General features: G+C 41.3%; 1 protein-coding gene across 3 annotated transcripts; it reads left to right on the top strand.

Annotated features, from left to right (window-relative positions):
- The first annotated feature begins 1571 nt into the window (after positions 1-1571).
- hdgfl3 (HDGF like 3) lies at positions 1572-17747 on the top strand. Of its 3 annotated transcripts, none has more exons than XM_078255260.1 (6): positions 1572-1882; positions 2700-2776; positions 3625-3763; positions 4057-4209; positions 9272-9406; positions 12714-17747. In XM_078255260.1, the coding sequence occupies exons 1-6, from the start codon at positions 1799-1801 to the stop codon at positions 12732-12734; spliced, it is 609 nt and encodes a 202-aa protein (XP_078111386.1). In that variant the 5' UTR covers positions 1572-1798; the 3' UTR covers positions 12735-17747. The 3 variants fall into 3 exon arrangements, with proteins under 3 accessions (XP_078111386.1, XP_078111296.1, XP_078111212.1); XM_078255170.1 differs by having other exon boundaries at positions 12711-17747; XM_078255086.1 differs by having other exon boundaries at positions 1573-1882; positions 12708-17747.
- Positions 17748-18354: the final 607 nt, after the last annotated feature.

The raw sequence follows: 18354 nt of genomic DNA, 5'->3' as shown, positions 1-18354 counted from the left end.
ACCATACCTAGAGATTGGCATGGGGTACTTTCCATAAAATCATCTCTCTATCTCTTTATCTCTCTTTATCAGGATGCATAGTATCCTGGATCCATGAAATAACTGGCCTTTAAAAATAAAAATCTGTCTGCGTCTATGGGAATTTAACATAGGGGTGTACTTACTTATGCCCCCTGTATTTTAAGGAATAACATTTATTTATTTACGATACATTATTCATTTACAAAGAAAATTGGTGTCCTTAAAGGTTGGATTTTTCCTCATTTTTTTAAATTAATTTAATTACAGTATTAAGATCAATTTCCAAAAGATGATTGATTTATTTATTCCTCTTTTTAGTCAACTTTAGCATGGGTTCATAAACTTATGAGCACCACTGTAAATGAGGGCCGCCGCTCAATGATCTCTCGAGTATAAATAAAGGTTGAACAAATGAATTAATAAAGCAATAATCCATTAATCTGATCAGGTTGTGGGTACAGCTCATATTCCAGTATGCAAGTGGAAAACAGCCGACCGTCTTTGAATGTATTTACAAAACAATCTTTTGTGGCAGACTTCCTTAAATTGTTGTTCGATTTTATCTTCTTTATTTTGCGTCTAATATTAATAATGGCAGAAGTAACAAGAATAGATGAAGTAACAAGTTGGATTGGTATAAAGTAGGCAACCACTTCATAAACTCAGGAAGGGAAGAGGATCAAGCTGATTGCTTACTAACAACATCACTGGGGAAATGCTTCCACCAAGTGGCTGCCAACTGTCATTAAGCTGAGGGATGACCAATAAAATGGAGACATTTTAACTGGAGTTACATGTGTCCGATTAAGAGTAGCCTGGGAAAGTGCAGTTGCTGAAAGATGGTTATTTTTTTTATTATTTTTTGGGGGCTTTTCCCATTATTAGACAGTGACAGTGGATAGACAGGAAAGGGGGAGAGAGATGGGGGATGACACGCAGCAAAGGCCAGCAGGTCGGATGGTTATTTGATCATTGTGTTAGCCAATCACTTTATTGGCAAAAATGTGGCAACTTTCACCAAACATTATTGTAGGGTAAGTATTGTTAAATTGGGACACTTTTTTGAAAATTTGAATTCTGGAACAATTTGCAGAATTTTCCAAATGTCTAAGCTCCAAACGTGTTATATTTCTATAAACTACAACATGCAAAAAAATAAATAAATAAATAAAATAATAATAATAATACTTAAACACAATATCAATGGTTCCATCTCAAACACAATATGTCCTAAAACACTTTTTCAAAAATGGGACACCTTCATTGACAAAATGGGACACCTTATCTCATGATACAAAAGACATTGAAGAAGTTGAGCAACATGTAATGTCTTCAAATAACACACACAGCCTAACAGCAAAATGAAAGCATTTCTAGAACATCTTTTTTTCCATACTTTTCCTTGCTCTTGCTTCTCTTCTCCTGTCTTTCCCTGTTCCCTTCCCTTGGATTTTGGTTGAATGCATGTGCGTCAGTTTTTCTTTTATTTCGATGACCGGAAGTTTGATTTGTCCTATTGAGAGAGACTTTGCGTTTCTTACAGGTACCCTACTCCAACTTAGGCCATTCTCGGTAACGCTTACACCTGAATTTGTGCGTAAGAGGATAGCCCTTTCCCAGGCCCCGTTTTCCGCGTTTTTTTAATTATTTATTTCCGTGTAAACTGCAGTCTTGATATAAAAACATTGATGGTCGATAATTTAGCCCTCCGTTAAAGAGCCCCGGGGAGAACTGCAAAGGATTATAAAGTCGTCTCCTCCGTCTTTAACCCAGCGACATGGCTCGACCACGGCCGCGCGAATACAAGGCAGGAGATTTGGTTTTCGCTAAGATGAAGGGATACCCGCACTGGCCGGCGAGGGTGAGTCTAGGATGCGGCCGGGCTGGGAGCACAGGGAGGCGGGGTTGATTTACACAATACAGCCGCTGCTTCGCTGGGGTAATAGGAGGGATGCTACTATGCCCCGAGCTCGGCTGGGGCTGACTCCACAGCCCACAGCCACATTTTGGTCTGCGTATTTCTCTTACTGGTGACCAAAACGTCTTTTAAAAAGCCTTTCTTTTCCGCCAGGTTGAGTAAAAATTTAGACATTTTAAAATAACATTTATTGGGCTCCATTTTTCACCAATACGTTTCCTGCTCCATTCAGCTATCGCTTGAGTTGTAACGCACTTTGGCATGTTATTTTTTTTCCCACTAGCCTAATTAGTTCATTGTGTTTTTAATTAGCCTAAATGTTTGCATTTAGCTGTCACCCATGGAATAAATGAGCCAGTAGCTGACCTTAGGTAACCCTTAGCGCCTCTGTTTCAAAACTACTACTACCAATACAACCGTCTCATTAGCAACAAATGTTGTCATGTGTTTAAATACACTATAGCAGACAGAGTATGGCCTCAAATTCAATGGCGCACATGGGCTATCATGTTATGACTGTGGATTTCCACTATGCAGGCTCCATTTCTAATCTCTTACAACAAATGAGCATCTCTACTAAAATACAATGCTTTATTGCATATGTGGGCTATGTATGACAGGGAATATAACCCATAGTAGGCTAGTAAATTATTAGTGAGGTACTGTGGTATACATTAACAGATGACTGGTAATCTGAACATAATCTAAAAAAAGGAGAAGTATAATAAATATGCAGTAATTCTCTCTCCCTGTGCTTCAGATTGATGAGCTTCCAGAAGGAGCTGTCAAACCGCCTGCCAACAAGTACCCCATCTTCTTTTTTGGGACCCATGAAACGTAAGTACCTTTTTCTCAGTAACAGTACAGTAAAAAAAAAAAAAAAGCTTCCTGATTTAGTTCAGCAAATATATGATAAAATAATAAGTGAACAAGCCTATGAATCTGAGTATACAGACACATAGTCAGTCCTCTGTGTAAGCAAACACTTTTTTTTAAATAAAAGGGGTCAGCTAGGGTTTTTACCTCCTAAAGGTTATTACAGTTCAATACTCATAGTGTTTGGGTTCGAAGTTGCTCAGCAGCTCATTTATTTCTGCAACATTTTATATTTTTTAAATTTGAAAACTTTTATGTACAAAGATCCTAATGAAGTAGCAACATTGTTGCATTTTTTATTTGGTTCAGTTTGCTTTCGCACTGACTGCACTTTGTCAAACGCACCGAACACCGTAAACACGCGCGATCGAGACGGTCGAGCAGCTGACAGACAGAGAGTGAAGGAGAGAGAGATGATGATGTCACACAGACTGATGATGTCACACGGACGACCAGCAGTGCATGCTCGGAATAGCTTATGGATCTAAAAGTTAGCATCCCTTAAATCTTATATAAGTCCGTAAATTGTGTGTAAGGTTGAAACTGCTGGCCTGTAAATGCTCTTGTTTTTCTCACCTGAAGTAAACTGAACTCTAGTTCACTTGGAAGAGAGCCGAGACCCACCGTTTTCAAGCGGACCAGAGTTTGTTGGTTTGATCCGCACCAGAGTTCAGATGAGCTTTCACACCAGCCCCAAACCAACCGGCCTATCAGACCAAAACACTCCAGGGTTGGTTTTAAACGGACCAAACAGGGCATGTGTGAAAGCAACCTAATAAGTAGTAAATGTGTCTTCCCCTCTTCTTTAGTGCATTCTTGGGCCCGAAGGATCTTCTGCCCTACAAGGAGTATAAAGACAAATTTGGCAAGTCCAACAAGAGGAAAGGCTTCAATGAGGGTCTGTGGGAGATCGAGAACAACCCTGGAGTCAAGTTTACAGGCTATCAGGTCAGTCGGCAGTGTATTGTGTATGTGGAGAACAGTGGGAAAAAACATGAGCGGGGGAAGCAGAGATGCCAGGCGGGCTCGATGCTCAACAAAGCCACATTGTTGCCTCGCCAAAAAGTGTAAGACACAAATGAAAAGGACTGTTCAAAGCAGACAGCGTTTGAGTAAAGAAAGATGGATTCATTTGTCGTAACTTGCAGTCTTACATTTACACATTTCAAGTGTCAGTTACTGTGGAACTAGCCATTTTAGTTTTGCAAGAAAAAAAAATGGTAGGCGTCTTTCGCACACAGGCCATCCAGCAACAGAGTTCGTCAGAAACAGAAGAGGGAGGAAACGCTGCTGATGGCAGCAGTGAGGGCGACTCTGTTGAGGAGGAAGATGACAAGGAAAAGCTGAAGGGAGACAAGACCGGATCCAAACGGAAAAAGACAGCCACCTCCAAGGTACTTTACTTCAGCTGGGGACGGTACTAAAACAGGAGCTCAGGTGTGGTGGAAGAAGTATTCAGGTCCTTTACTTTAGTAAAAGTACTAATACCACACTGCAAAAATACTCCGTTACAAGTAGAAGTCCTGCATTGAAAATGTTAATTAAGTATCATTAGGAAAATGTATTTAAAGTATTAAAAGTAAAAAGTACTCAATGCAACAACAACAAAAATTTAGAAAGTGGAAAGGATCCAAACACTCGTGTGTTTAATGGTCTAACCATCTCAGCTGGACTTGTAGGCCGTTATATTGTTGGCTAGTTTAATTTATAATAAAACATCAGATTTTATAAACTACATTAGTTTTGTGTGCAGAAACCTTAATGTGTAAAGTAACTAGTTACTAAAGCTGTCAGATGAATGTAGTGGAGTTTAAAAGTACAATATTTCTCTCCGAAATGTAGCGGAAGTAGAAGTATAGAAAGTGGCAGGAAAAGAAAAGACTCAAGTAAAGTACAGTAACTAAGTAACTAAGTACAGTACTTGAGTAAATGTACTTAGTTACATTCTACCACTGATGACGACCAACCTGAAAATGATACGTTCGATTAATGAGAGGCTAGATTTGACGAATGTAGAAACGATCTTTCATCCCGTTTAAATATTTGAAATCTGGCATGAACAGTCCAGCCAGACGTCATCAGCTGTGTGTCATGTGTGGCACTGATGGAAAATTCCATCCTCAGATACACCTATTGCATCATCCAGCTGTGAAGTTGAAGGCATAGTTACAGGGTCAGGAGGTCAGGGGGGGTGCAGGGGACATATCCCCTGGCACCCCCCTCCCCAAAATCCACACCTATGCGATCAAGTACAAACAGGTTGATACCGGCACTGGCTTCTCTAAAGGCCTCACCCCGTATACTTGAAACCAACTAGATCATACACTTGTCGTATGAGCATCTCAAAAGGCAAAGCTGTTTATGCCTGTTCCAAATGACCACCCTCGAACGCAGGATTGAAAACCTGCCTTACCTTTGCACTGGGTGACATGTTCCTTCATTACCATGAACTAGGGCCGGGCATCGCCGGCGAGTTTCCCCCAATCCATTCAATTCCGATTTCAAAGGTCCCGATTCCAAATTTCAGCTACAAGACTAATTAAGCTTTGATATAAAAGAGATTCTCAGAGAACCTATTCTGTGAATTGTACAAGCAAGAAGCAACCCTCAAATGTTGTTTTTTTTGTTTTTGTTTTTTATTTGCACCAGGTTCATGTTTACATTAAGAACTGACCCCCAAAGAGGGAGTCAATTCACTGCATCCATTGTGAAAAGGCATATATTAAAAGATCGGTTTTGGGATTGTATGAATCGAAACCAGATCAGTCGAACAAAGATCAATTTTAATTGGAGAATTGATTATTTTAACCCAGCCCTACCATGGACACACGCACTGTAGTTTATTTTGCCGCAAATGTGAAATAATCTGCCACTGAACATGGTCCCCGGCAAATACACGGTTTCCTCCTGTTTGGGTAATGTTTCTTTTTCATGGGATTTGTTGACAGTGAGGAAAGTATAAAGCAAGGCCAACTTCATCGTACAACATACTGTATTCATTATTCCCAGAGGGATAAATAAAACCTAGAAGCAGTTCATTAGTGTATAGGGATACTTAGATGTTCATGGACAAAATATTGTCATTAAAGGGGTTTGCGTCTTCCACTTAAGGATTTGTTGAAAATAGAGCAGCGTGGCTGTTTCCTTTTGTTTGTTTTTTCTGCTGAATACTAGACTGTAGCTTCACAGTGTGACATTTCTCCCAATTTCATTCATCCAAACATGTCTTTAACAACCTCTGTTCCAGGGGATCTTACTGTATTCATTAGGCCGTCCACTTCTGTTTGACCTTGCCTTTATTTTGAAAAAAAGAAGCTTTGAGGGTTTGAAGGGATGGAGTGCTGCAGAGCACTGCCACAGCGTGTTACTGTATTAGTGCATAAGCCATTGCTGCTGTAAATGGAAGCGGGTTGAAAAAGTCACATGCATCCTGCTCCTCACTTAGCAACCACAGTTGCCTAGCAACTGGGCTCCATTACGCACAGCACATGTGGTGCATCCGAAGGAATGTGGCACTATTGTGGAGCGGTTTGCTGATGTGTGTGTGTGTGTGTGTGTGTGTGTGTGTGTGTGTGTGTGTGTGTGTGTGTGTGTGTGTGTGTGTGTGTGTGTGTGTGTGTGTGTGTGTGTGTGTGGTACATGAAGGAACTGGAATCTCCTCAGCTGAGAAAAGATTAAATGTGATCTCTGTTTATGGGGTGGTGAGAGGGGGGAACAATCATTTGGTTGTTTTCAACCCCACGCCCTCACACACACACACACACACACACACACACAGACCAATGGTACATTTTTAAAACGGAGTTGTAATGCATATATGATTTTCATGGTTTTATTGGATATGTTGTGCGACTGCGACTTCTGATGCATTTGTGACCATGTAAAAAGTGACCATTTTTAAATTTTTCAGATATGTTCACATACATAAAAGACAGTAGTTGTTATGAATGAAATATGAATAACAATTAATTAAACGTATAATATGCATTATATTACTAAAAAACAATGTATGAGACTAATACAAAAGTAATCCCTGTCAGTCGTCATTATGACCCACTAGAAGTGTGTGGTGGTGTCTGTATCTGCAGAGACCCTGCCCTCTGCCTCATTTCTTTTTCTTTTCTTTTTTTGTGAGTGCAGGACGTTTATGGGCGTGGTCAAAGAGCCTTTGGGCCCCACACGAGTGTGCAACCCCCAGGCAATAACAGCGTGCAGGGTGGGCAGCCCGTTCTCATAAGGGGTTGCATGACTTCAGATTTTTCAAAGTGGACTCTGATGTGACGAAAGTCAAGTCGATGTCGACCAGTCGCCGATGACGTCATTGATGTCATTTTTTTCAGTCATTAATGAAATCACAGGAGGAGGGAATGCTTTGTAACAATCTGCATTCACTGACAACAGACAGATAATGCACAGAATTCATGCAGAACAGCAAGTACAACAAGCAGCAACTCGGCTGCATTATACATAACACCTAATGTTATGCTACGTCTCCCATATAAGTGCAAAAGAAAATACTTTGAATTTCGGAAAACAACTGGGGAGGAAAAATACACACAGGCAAGGGCCTGCATGCCAAGTCACCATCACAGTCCCTGTAGTGGAATGGCTTCGAATGACGGCCAAAAACGCTCGTCTTTTACTGTGAACATTTACTGTTCAATATGTTGCAGTTTTACAAACAAGAAAGTGAACAACTTAAGCTTGACGGACACGTTTTGCATCTAGCGTCTCACGTTCATCTCAGTACGCTAGCAAGAGTACACAACAGACAACTTCCGTGTAGGCTACTTCAAAATAAAAGCACTCCCTGTGACGGTTCGCAGTAAAACTAAATCACTGTTAAACAAATAAGGTTGTGTACCTTTTCACAAATCAGCTGTAAATCAAGTACTGTAAATAATGTAAATAGTGAGGTTTTTTTCCTTTAGACTGTTTTAAACTAAACAACATGAATTTCTTATTCAAGTGCTTTAAACAAACATTTTACAACAGTCCTGCTCAGTCACAGTTTCAGTCACAGTTTTGGGTTTTTAATCCTGGTTTGCATCGACGTGGGCTGGATGAAGGCTCGGCCTCTGTTGCGTAATGGTATTTCCAGCCAGAAGGGGGGAAAAAATCCTCTCGCCTGGTGTGCTGGTGGCTGGGACAGCCAGGTAACATTTGCACAACTTTGCCAAACAGGAAAAACTGTCTGCGTTCTGGGCCCACCACTGCAGCGGGTCCTGCATGGTGGGAATTTGCGGCGTTTGCACATTAGTCGCGGACCTCTTCGTCTGCAGTGGAATAATGCCCCGCTCTCCTTCCACTTTGATAGTGTGGGCCGAAAAGTTGTTCAAAATCCTGTTCGAGCCTAGCTTTTTCCCCCGTTACTGGCTCTCCCTCACTATCATCCACATCCTCACTTTGGACACCCTCACCTAGGACAACATGAATAACTACGTTTACCAAAGTTTACCAGAATTCAGAAATAGAAAAGAATTTAAAACAATTAAGGTGACGGACTTGTTTCATTCAGATGACTCACCTGTTGCTGCGAAGCCGCTCTTCCTCCTCTTCAAGCACGGTGTTGAGATGGCTCTGGGCGGCCTCGCTTTTACTCTACGTGGATGAACTGAAGATGCTTGAACCGGGGATCAAGCACACAGACCACAATAGGAATGTATCAAATTATGAGAAAAGCACTGCTTGCCACAGGGCCACTAAAGCCCCTGACACGCCAACCCGATAATCGGCCGTTGGACAGTCTGGCGAGGTCGGTGACTCGAGTCTGTTCGGTATATTCCGTGCCGTCGTCTGTCGGAGGGGACGTTGGCCTTCATTTTTGGCCGACCTGACTTGCTGGGTCGGAGGGCGTGCAGTCGGACTCAATGACCAATCTGATTGGTGGAGTGCTAACCCGGAAATAACGAGCGGGATGAGTGACGAACGCTTCTTTGTCGATCTGAAATGAAGACAGATTCAGCAACTGCATGGCCTATTTCTCGCTTAAAATGTTTTCAGAAACACGTTTCAGTGAACTATTTTCGTAAAATAAGAGATCGTATTTCAAACAAGTCGCCATTACTATCGGCTGGAGAAGCCAGACCCACGTGACGCGTTCGTCGTTTCCGGTTTTCATTTTTTGTATTACGTCTTACGCACTCGCAGAACGTACGCTCAAGACGGCGTCGCTTCGGTGTGTTCCGAGGCACTTTTCGGACTGGGAGCCGACTGATCAGTCCGACTGCCTTTCCTGCCGATGGTCAGCCGTCGGGTTGGTGTGTCAGGGGCTTTAGTCATCTAAGCCTGCTTTACACTGTGTATAGTTATTGTCCACTTCTAACTGTGTTGGTTTCTTCCCTGCAAATCATGATGCGTTGCTACAAAAAAAGTAGCCAAGTTTGTCTGTTAGAAATGAAAAACTCTTGACACTCAGCAAGTGTTCCCGCGTCCTTATCTGTGTGTCTGTGGCAGAAATCCTCCAAGCTGTCGAGGATCTCATCTGGGGAGGATGACCTGGAGAAGGATGGGAAAGATGACGACCAGAAGAGCGGCTTAGAGGGAGGAGACCCCGACAACGACATCATCCAAAATACCACCGACAGTAAGGTGGGATACCATATTTAGCACTCTAATCATTAATAAGTGCTTACTTAGTCTGGCATTGCCAGACCTTCCTCCACAGCGCTGCGGAGGAGGGTCTGGCTAGTCCACACAGCATTTTGAGATGGGAGAAAAACTTGCTCTGGTTTATTGGCATTTCTTTAAACCAATCACAATCGTCTTGGGCGGCGCTATGCGCCAGACGGAGCCACTCTGCAAAATAGCCTCGGGAAGGAACTTGTTTTGGTGGAACGTGTACACGTGGGGAGGCTAGCTCTGGAAATAAAAACGCTGTCAATTTTACTCAAAACAAAGAAAATGTAATTTCCCGAATCGACCGGAGATTAGAATGCCAACACAAAGAAAACAGAAGGTGAGGGACATCCGGCCGAAAATGCGGGACCTCCGGCGGCACCGGAACAATCCCGGAAATGTAACGCCATCGATATAGTGCTTACTCATTCGCTAGTGCTAGGCGAGAGCAGCAGTGTGGGTTTTACCACCAGTCCAATCGGGGGGGCTAGGAGAGTTCATATCTCTGTCACTAATGTTACTAATCCACCTTGTAGGCATGAGTAAACAAGCTGCCAGTACTGCAGTGGCATCTCACTTATGTATGACACTGTAGTGTTTGTAAAGGATTTTACTTTATTACTACTTTTGCCAAGAAATATGTAGAACCTCTCGATAATCGTCAAATCATTAAAATACTAATTAAATTAATAATTAAATAAAGCCTACATTTAATCAAATTTAAATAGACGGCTCAATGTTTTTTCTGCAAATCAACAAAAGCACACGACTGTTATATGTTAAAGCTATAGTGCGTAGTTTCTGTCGCCCCCATGAGGAAATCTAAGTAATGACAACAACACTGTCCACATGATACAAGCCTTCCATGATCGCGCACCCTCCCACCGCTCCTCCGCGCTGTTGCTAGTAGCCAAGGAGGACACGGAGGATTAAACAAACACGATGGACTCTTCAGAAGAGGTCATTATCTATTGGTCGCCGGACGCCACAATCTTCTGAACATAGCCATACCGAGAAATATAGAAAGAGTTGTGTGGATAGTCTTAATTAGCTTTGTATCAGCTCATTTGGCAATGGCTTGAATGTAACGGGCGTGCATTAATATAAAAAAGTTACGCACTAAAGCTTTAAACTTCAACTGTGGATAAAAATGAAAGCAAAATCCACTAGCCTCTGGGACAGCTAATGCGTGAGCTGCGTGTCCCCTGGTGAGGCTTAAAGTCAGTGTGGCTAGAATAAGGCTGTCTGAAAGGGGCCTGCTGCCAGCCCACAGCTCCTTTAGAGAGACAGATACATATTTCTTTCCTACTTTGTTTATTAAGTTCTGCAGGGACATACAATTGCCATTTACATTCAGAGTTATGCATACAAACCAGTTCCCTTTTTGCATAGAGACAAAGAAGACTAAACAAACATGACACTACGGATAATAACAAAAGGAAAGTAGGTAATAATAACATAACATGAATCAATTTTGGAAGAGCACATATGTATATATTAAAAAAGGATCATGATAAGACGCGAATATGCATTTTTACATTTTAACATATTTAAAATCCGTGGTTTTGTCACCTGCGACTGTTGGTCTAGTTGCCTAACTTTTTCAGTAATTTATCTGCCGCTAGAGCTGAGGTCGGCAGGGGTTACCATGGTTGCATGTCTCCAACCGACAAGGAGGCTCTCAGAAAGTGACTTTGAAAAATACAGCTTAGTGCGTCCTAAAATATACACACTACTGTTGATTCACACAAACGTATGTTGAACCATAGTATACATGTTTAGTATATAGTGCCAAGCATGCGATTCCGGACACAACATTAACCCAATATTCCACCGGGCGCGTCTGCTCTGCGTTCCAGAAGCGCATCCCAGAAGCGCGCATGAAGCGGCTCCCCGCTCCGCTTTGCTAACGTTACACGCCAGGTCTATTTTCACGCGACCCAAGGGGTGTTCACACAGCCGGGCAGGAAGTGAAACAGCAAGATTATCCAGTCAATTTACCGAAACACACCACGGACGACGAGAGATTAATCTTGGAGGTGGAAAAACATAACAGACATCACAGATCTTTTTTATTAAAATAACTTCAGAAAGGAGAAGGCCTGGAGTTTAACTGCAGGAGTGCTTGGAGTGGAAGGTAGATACTAGCATAATAAACATGTGATTGTTCTGTAAAGTACTTGTAGAGACAATATAATCTGCGAGTCGGGTAGCAAGACGCTCGGTTTATGAGACGCTCCCGGTGTGGTATGACGCGTGGCGGAGGACGGAACAAAACCGGAACGCAGCACAGATGCGCCCAGTGGAGAATGGGGGTTATGCTGCGTTCCAGACACAATTTTTAGCCCGTAGGTTACAACTTCAAGTCACGACTCACGACTTGGTAGCGTTCCAGGCAAAGTCACCACAAACCCTTCTAGCTAACGTTGATGTTAGCTAGCGCTAGCTGATACTAGCAATTTCTAGTCGGCGACATATATTGGGCTTTTAATAAACATAACCTGTAGCTAGTAGTACACAATCGTATGTGTATTGTTTTACAATGTGTGGAATTACTTTATGTTGTCTATTTATGTCTATTTATTTTTATTTCTCACTGTTAATCACCGGCGTCTGTACAGCATCAACAGGGGTCGCCATTGTTGTTTATGTGTGTGTGAGACGTCAAAAACTGTAACTGGGAGTACGATGATCTGGTACGAGTTCACTAGTAGTAAGTTACAGGTTTGACTGCCGTTCCAGGGCACTTTCACGGGTAGAAGGTTGTGAAAACACGAGGTACGGGTTGCCTGGAACGCAGCATGAGTCTCTCATCTAAATAGAAAAATGGCTCCCATATTTTTCCGAATTTGTTAGAAACCAGATATTTTTCTCAGGAGTCGGAGAGCATACAAGAGCTTAAAGAGAGTGGATATTGGACTGAGATTCATAAGGTGGACACAAACACGAGTCCAAATGAATGATAATGTTGCTCTGTGTCTTCTGGATCTTTAAAAAAAGCCACTGTTTGCTAACATGGTTACCAGAACAACTTTAGGTGTTAATATATTTAAACCACAACATTTTGATTCATTTCTGATAACCTTACTATTGGTCAATCACTGTAGTTACTAATATCACTGTTATGCTTTCCACTCTTAACACAGTTACAGTATTATTTTAGATTGTATTTTAGATTTCCCCTTTGGTCAACATTGGACTTGATTTCATAGGGCTAATGCTACCAACAACAATGCTAATAATGACTGTGTTTCTCTATTGTGGTGTCCCCCAGAAGCAGCTGCTCATAGAAGAACATTAGGCGAAGAAAAGAAAGCATGAAAGGGAAATGGTTCTTTGTAGCTGTGACGGGGGAAAGGTGAACCTACGACACGATTTCTCATCAGCACCATCTACTGGCTGCCATCTTCACCTCCGCTTCGGTGTTGGACTTCAAGTATGTGTTTTTATAAAAAAAAAAGAAAAAAAAAGGTGCACCCATACTGATAATGGTATCTGGGTGCCAGGGTATAACTGGGCATTATGTCACACAGTTTTTCTTTTTCTTCAGCGCCTGAACTTAATGGCAAGGGCCGTATCAGAAATCAAAGCAAAGCCCTTTGTCATCTTGAACTCTCTTGAATAGACAGATTAAGATGGTTAATCATGTTTACCCGGTGACTCTGAATGCTTGGGAGTTTATATAGTTTTCATCAACGTGAAGTTTAGGACATTTAAAGGGGCATTACGTACTTGACTTGACTTTTATCATGTTCTATTGGCAACAATTAGGCGTTGTGTTTATATGGAGCCTTTTTTCTCTGCTAGGCTTACAGGCCAGCTACATTGCACGCGTGAAGTATGCTCCTACACTACGCTTCCACTATAATCAATCAAATCGGGCTACGCCGCGCATGAGAGCAGCTTGTATGTGGTGCGTATGCGTCGCTGAGATCCGCTCTACAAGCGTAAAAATAGGATAGTCTATTTATATTTTTTACGTCAGGTGTTGCTGCCCTTATACACAGAAATGGATCATAAAGTGTCTTTATGTCTTTTAAAGCTATAGTGCGTCGTTTCTGTCGCCCCCATGAGGAATTCTAAGTAATGACAACAAAACTGTAGGCGCGTCCACATGATCCAAGCCTTCCGTGATTGCGCACAGCCACCCCACCCCCCCACCCCTCCTCCACACAGTTGCTAGTAGCCAAGGAGGACACGGAGGATTAAAAAAACATGATGGACTCTTCAGAAGAGGTAATTAAAGGGGAACTATGCAGTTTTAGCTTAATTTACCTTAACTGAACAGCTTCGGCGTCATTAGAATGGTTTTATGACTTTTTTTCGAGTTGACTGGTGGTCATCTCGCTCCCCCCTAGCGCTTGCGAGCGGAAAAAACACCCTTGCAACTTTCAGCCGGCGAGCTGGCGGCCTCAGCGTCAAGAAGTATCGCGTGATATCAGGTCTCGCGATGTAACGAATTGTTTCACGGCACTGCACACATACGCCCATTCAGGAACCGGCTAACAAGGTAGTGATGGAGTTTTTCACACTATCGTCAAGCTGGCAAAAAAGAAGCAGAAAGCTAGGAAAGCATTGTTGGAAGAACAGAGAAAGAGGAAATGGCAGACTGACCGAACGAGGCGTCAGACACAAGTAAACATAGGAGCTGCTAAATATCTATTCTGAAGCTGTAGGGGGAGCTCTATAGAGAAACCTTCGAGCAAAAAGCGAAGAAATGGCCAAAACTGCATAGCGCCCCTTTAACTTCGCTTGAGTTTCTGTGTGGGAAAGTCACCGGACGACACAGTCTTCTGAACATAGCCATACTGAGAAATACAGAGAGAGTTGTGTGGAGCTGATAGTCTTAATTAGCTTTGTAGCAACTCATTTGGCAATGGCTTGAATGTAACGGACGTTCATTAATATCAAAAACGTATGCACTAAAGCTTTAAATTAATCTACCAATGAGTGTATTGGCAGTTTGGTTTTGAGAGCTTCTGTTTCTATTTCTTGTTACCTGTCAAGTGTGTCCTTTGATAATAGCTGACAGTAGATTGGCGTTATCACAAAACCAAAAATTGACGAAACAATAACAATCCCAAAGCAAAAGCTCTCGCCTGTGACTCACACAACCATACGCGGTGTGCGCGCTGCAGGTGTAGCCAGTTAAAAGATACATCACGCGGCAAATCCAATCCGGTGTACATTCCGCACACGTTATGCGTGCAATGTAGCCAAAGCGTTAGATTAATAATAGCCCAATCACAATAACAAAATGCTTGAATTTGAAAGTTATACCCCTTTCATAGGTTCATGATTTGTTAAGTAATTGGTAAGTGGTGTGCGTGGCTCCCTTTGCCTCTTTTAATAACTACAAGAGTAGAACTAAACCTGTTGCTTCACTGGCATACATAGCAGTAAAATATCCGTCTGTTTGACTTATTTCTGATCATCCTGGCGGACCAAAACAATCATTTAACATCATGTCAAAATAATCTTTACTCAAGGTCTGCTTGCTAGCTTTTTCCAGAACTATCAACTGCATCTCACAGTCTTCATCAGCAATCGGGAGTTGTTGGCTAAATTGTCCCGAATATAAACGAAAACATTAATAGGAATCGTTAATTGTATGATTTCATACAGAAGGGAAAACAATATGCACTCGCTGCCAAGTCACAATGGAAAATCACAATTAGACAGTACCTAAGTCCGGTGAAGAGGTAATATTTCAGCATGCTAAATACTACCATTTGAATGTGTTTGGGCTTGAGAATGAGCAGAACTGTATTTTATGTTGCGTGAGCAGTTGAATATACAAGTGGGTATTAGGGTAACAGAGAGAGATCCAAGATGTACATGTTTGTACTGTGTTAGTAACACAGCTTCTTCAGGTTTAGGCTGACACTATGGTTAATGAATTCGAAATAAATAAAGGAATTGGCACTTAAAGAGCTGAAAATGTAATGGAAAACAGCACGATTACCAGAATGTAGATGCTTCAAGTTGACATAATAACTTGAAGACTTTGTGACAAACCCTCCACTGAGGAGGCAGGTCTGTCCTGAACATCTCTACTCATAGCTCATATTGCTTCAGCTAATGCACCTGGTTTGTTTTTAAGGGTTAAATACCGTATTAACCTTAAAGGTGCCGTAGGTAGGATTGCGAAGATCCAGGACTTAGCCTTAAAATTTGAACATCAACAACTTCTCAGTCCCTCCCCATTTTCCGCTAAAGCCCAAAACGGTCTCCTAAGCCCCTCCCCCCACAAGGGAGAATGAATGCGTGTGCATGAGCAGTGATTGACACACAGTTAGACCCCCCCCCGGGCCTGTAGTGCGATTTGCAAATCGCACTACAGGCTGTAGGTGGAGCCAGAGGAGCCGGATTTATTTTAAATGACCTGCTTCATGTAGTTCTACTCGAACATGGGGTCAGTTTCAGCAAATATGACAGAAAGTTAGTTTTATAAGTCTTACCTACTGCACCTTTAATAAACTAGTCTAGGTCACTCTTTATGGACAATGATGGAAAATGATGTTAATACCATATTAGAAATAATATTTGAGCAAAAGTTGATATCAAATATGTGAATTAATGTAAAAAAAAAAAAAAAATCTAGTTTTGCCCACCACGTTGATGACACATATGAAACTCACACATGACACCACATGAACGCAGCATAATACAATCATGTAACTGCAGCACATGTCCTATTTAGCCTCCAGCCACGAATGTTATCCCCAAATTTTTTAGGGTTGTAAAATAACTTTGTGTCATTTCCCCCTCAGTCTCTCTGACTGGACCGGCAAATCAATGCAGCCGAAGTTCTATTACTGGGGAAATATCGCCATTCATTTTGTAACTCTACTCCAAATGGGTTCAAAGATTAGGAATGGTGTTTACGCCAAATTCCTACCCTACCTACGTTATGTAACCTAACTTAAAAAGTATTAACATGACAATATTTGCCTCTCTTTACATCTCTGATGTACAGATTTTTAGTCATTCTATTCTCTCAAATGGCGTGAAAAATAGTGCATATAGCTGCCATAAATAGAAAAACAAATCTCCTCGAAACATGCCCCCCGGACCCCGCTGGGTTTAGGCTGAGTCCCGAATGTTTCCAACATCTGGCTCTGCCCCTGGATGAAACAGTGGGTTGGAGTGGCTTGTGTTCTTCCTAGTGCTTCATAATCACACATAGTGTAGATAGCCATCAATCGGTATTTATACTGGCCCGTGCATACTGTACCTATCCGTATTGTATCACTCATAATCACCTGCCACTGTGTACAAATGCATTTGATAAGACCTCCATATTATATACTCTCCTACCATCTATGATATATGTTGGATATTGCAGTGTACTGATCACTCTAGTTGTAGCTTGAAATTGCTTCTTTCTTCTTTTTTTTTACGAGGATAGTTATGGGAGGGGCTTATGGAACATTCAGTAACTGTCAGACATTATCCCATCCCCATATATGTTACTCTTTTATGTAACCAGAAAAAGACGAATGGAAATACATAGATAAATGTATGAAGTGTTGTGCACAACTGGGTTACACATTGTAACTCGAAACTATCTATATCTGTATATTTTTGACTTTTGTTGTAGAATATAGGACCACTATTCTACTCGGACTGCTCTAGGTAACAGCTCATCTTTTTATGGAGAAGTGATACATCTGTTCTTCTGTGTATCTGTGAAATAGATCACTGTATATTTCAAAGCTTTATAAAGTGGCATGCTCTGCTGTTTTACTCCAGATCATTCTTATATGAAAGTGTCCATTGGTTCTTAGTTTCAAATCAGATATTTGTTGGTATGTGATAGACCTGGAGGGAAAAAAAGAATACATAATCCACTTTTTTTTTTTCCTTCTGTTGCCTTGTTTTGACGTCTAAACCTGACAGTAAACTGAACCACATTCACTTTTTAAGGAAACTGAGAGCTTTGAAAATGTTTATCATCTGAAACATTGTGAACAACATACAGTGTGATAAGGCATTTTGAACTCTCAAACGTATCATTGTCCCTTGTTTAGAGTTTACTTAGATGGATAAGATGACACCAGACTACTCTGTCTTTTAACTCTGTACCAGTTGCCTTTACTTTGCTCCCGCTGTTGTTATATTGACCTATTTATTTTGGCTGATTAAGACCTTCTATATGTAAAACTCATGCTTTTTTTTGTTTTATTTCCTTCACATCTTTGTTATGCTTGTATTTGGAACATGTTTTGCATTTTCAAGGTTTGTAATTTACTGTAAACTGTTTTTGCTGTTTATGGATGAGACTTTTACAAAATAAACTCATTGGAATGCATAGTGAGGCCGTAATGCTCATTACACACCACAAAACAAAATTGTTGCATGGGTAAAAATAAAGGATACACAAATCCTTTTGAAGATCCTTACCACTTGTGGGACAAAAAAAAAAACATAGTTTTTCCTGAGGGTGGTGCCACAGGAAAGGCTATGTTGTTACCTTCATCAAATCAGCTGTACTTTGTTAGCATGCTTCCAGTTAGCATGCTAACATTAGAATGCTAGCTGATGTCTTTCTGGACTTTTCACTGAACTTCCTATTGACTTATCACCACATAACAGTGTCTACTATTTCCCCTGAACATAAATTATATAATGCCATACACTGTGTTTTGTATGCATTATATAGCACATCAGTGATAGTGTATACTAGTCATTACAGCCCAAATTATACATTGTGATACACTTGTAGCTACTTTCAATTTGCACATTGTCGCACTTGTATTGTGTATTCTGCCCATGTAATCTTATTTTTTCTAAAGCCATGAAGCAAAATGGCTTGGCCAGCATTGTATTTGATATATACTTGAATGTTTATAATTACAATATATTTTTTATAGGTGGTGGGATCCGAGTGTGAAGGCTCAATGTTGGAGCAGGGCCAA

Source organism: Sander vitreus, chromosome 1, assembly GCF_031162955.1.
Source record: "Sander vitreus isolate 19-12246 chromosome 1, sanVit1, whole genome shotgun sequence".
Lineage (NCBI taxonomy): Eukaryota > Metazoa > Chordata > Actinopteri > Perciformes > Percidae > Sander > Sander vitreus.
The sequence above is the reverse complement of the archived record's forward strand: the minus strand, read 5'-3'. Positions and strand labels throughout refer to the sequence as shown.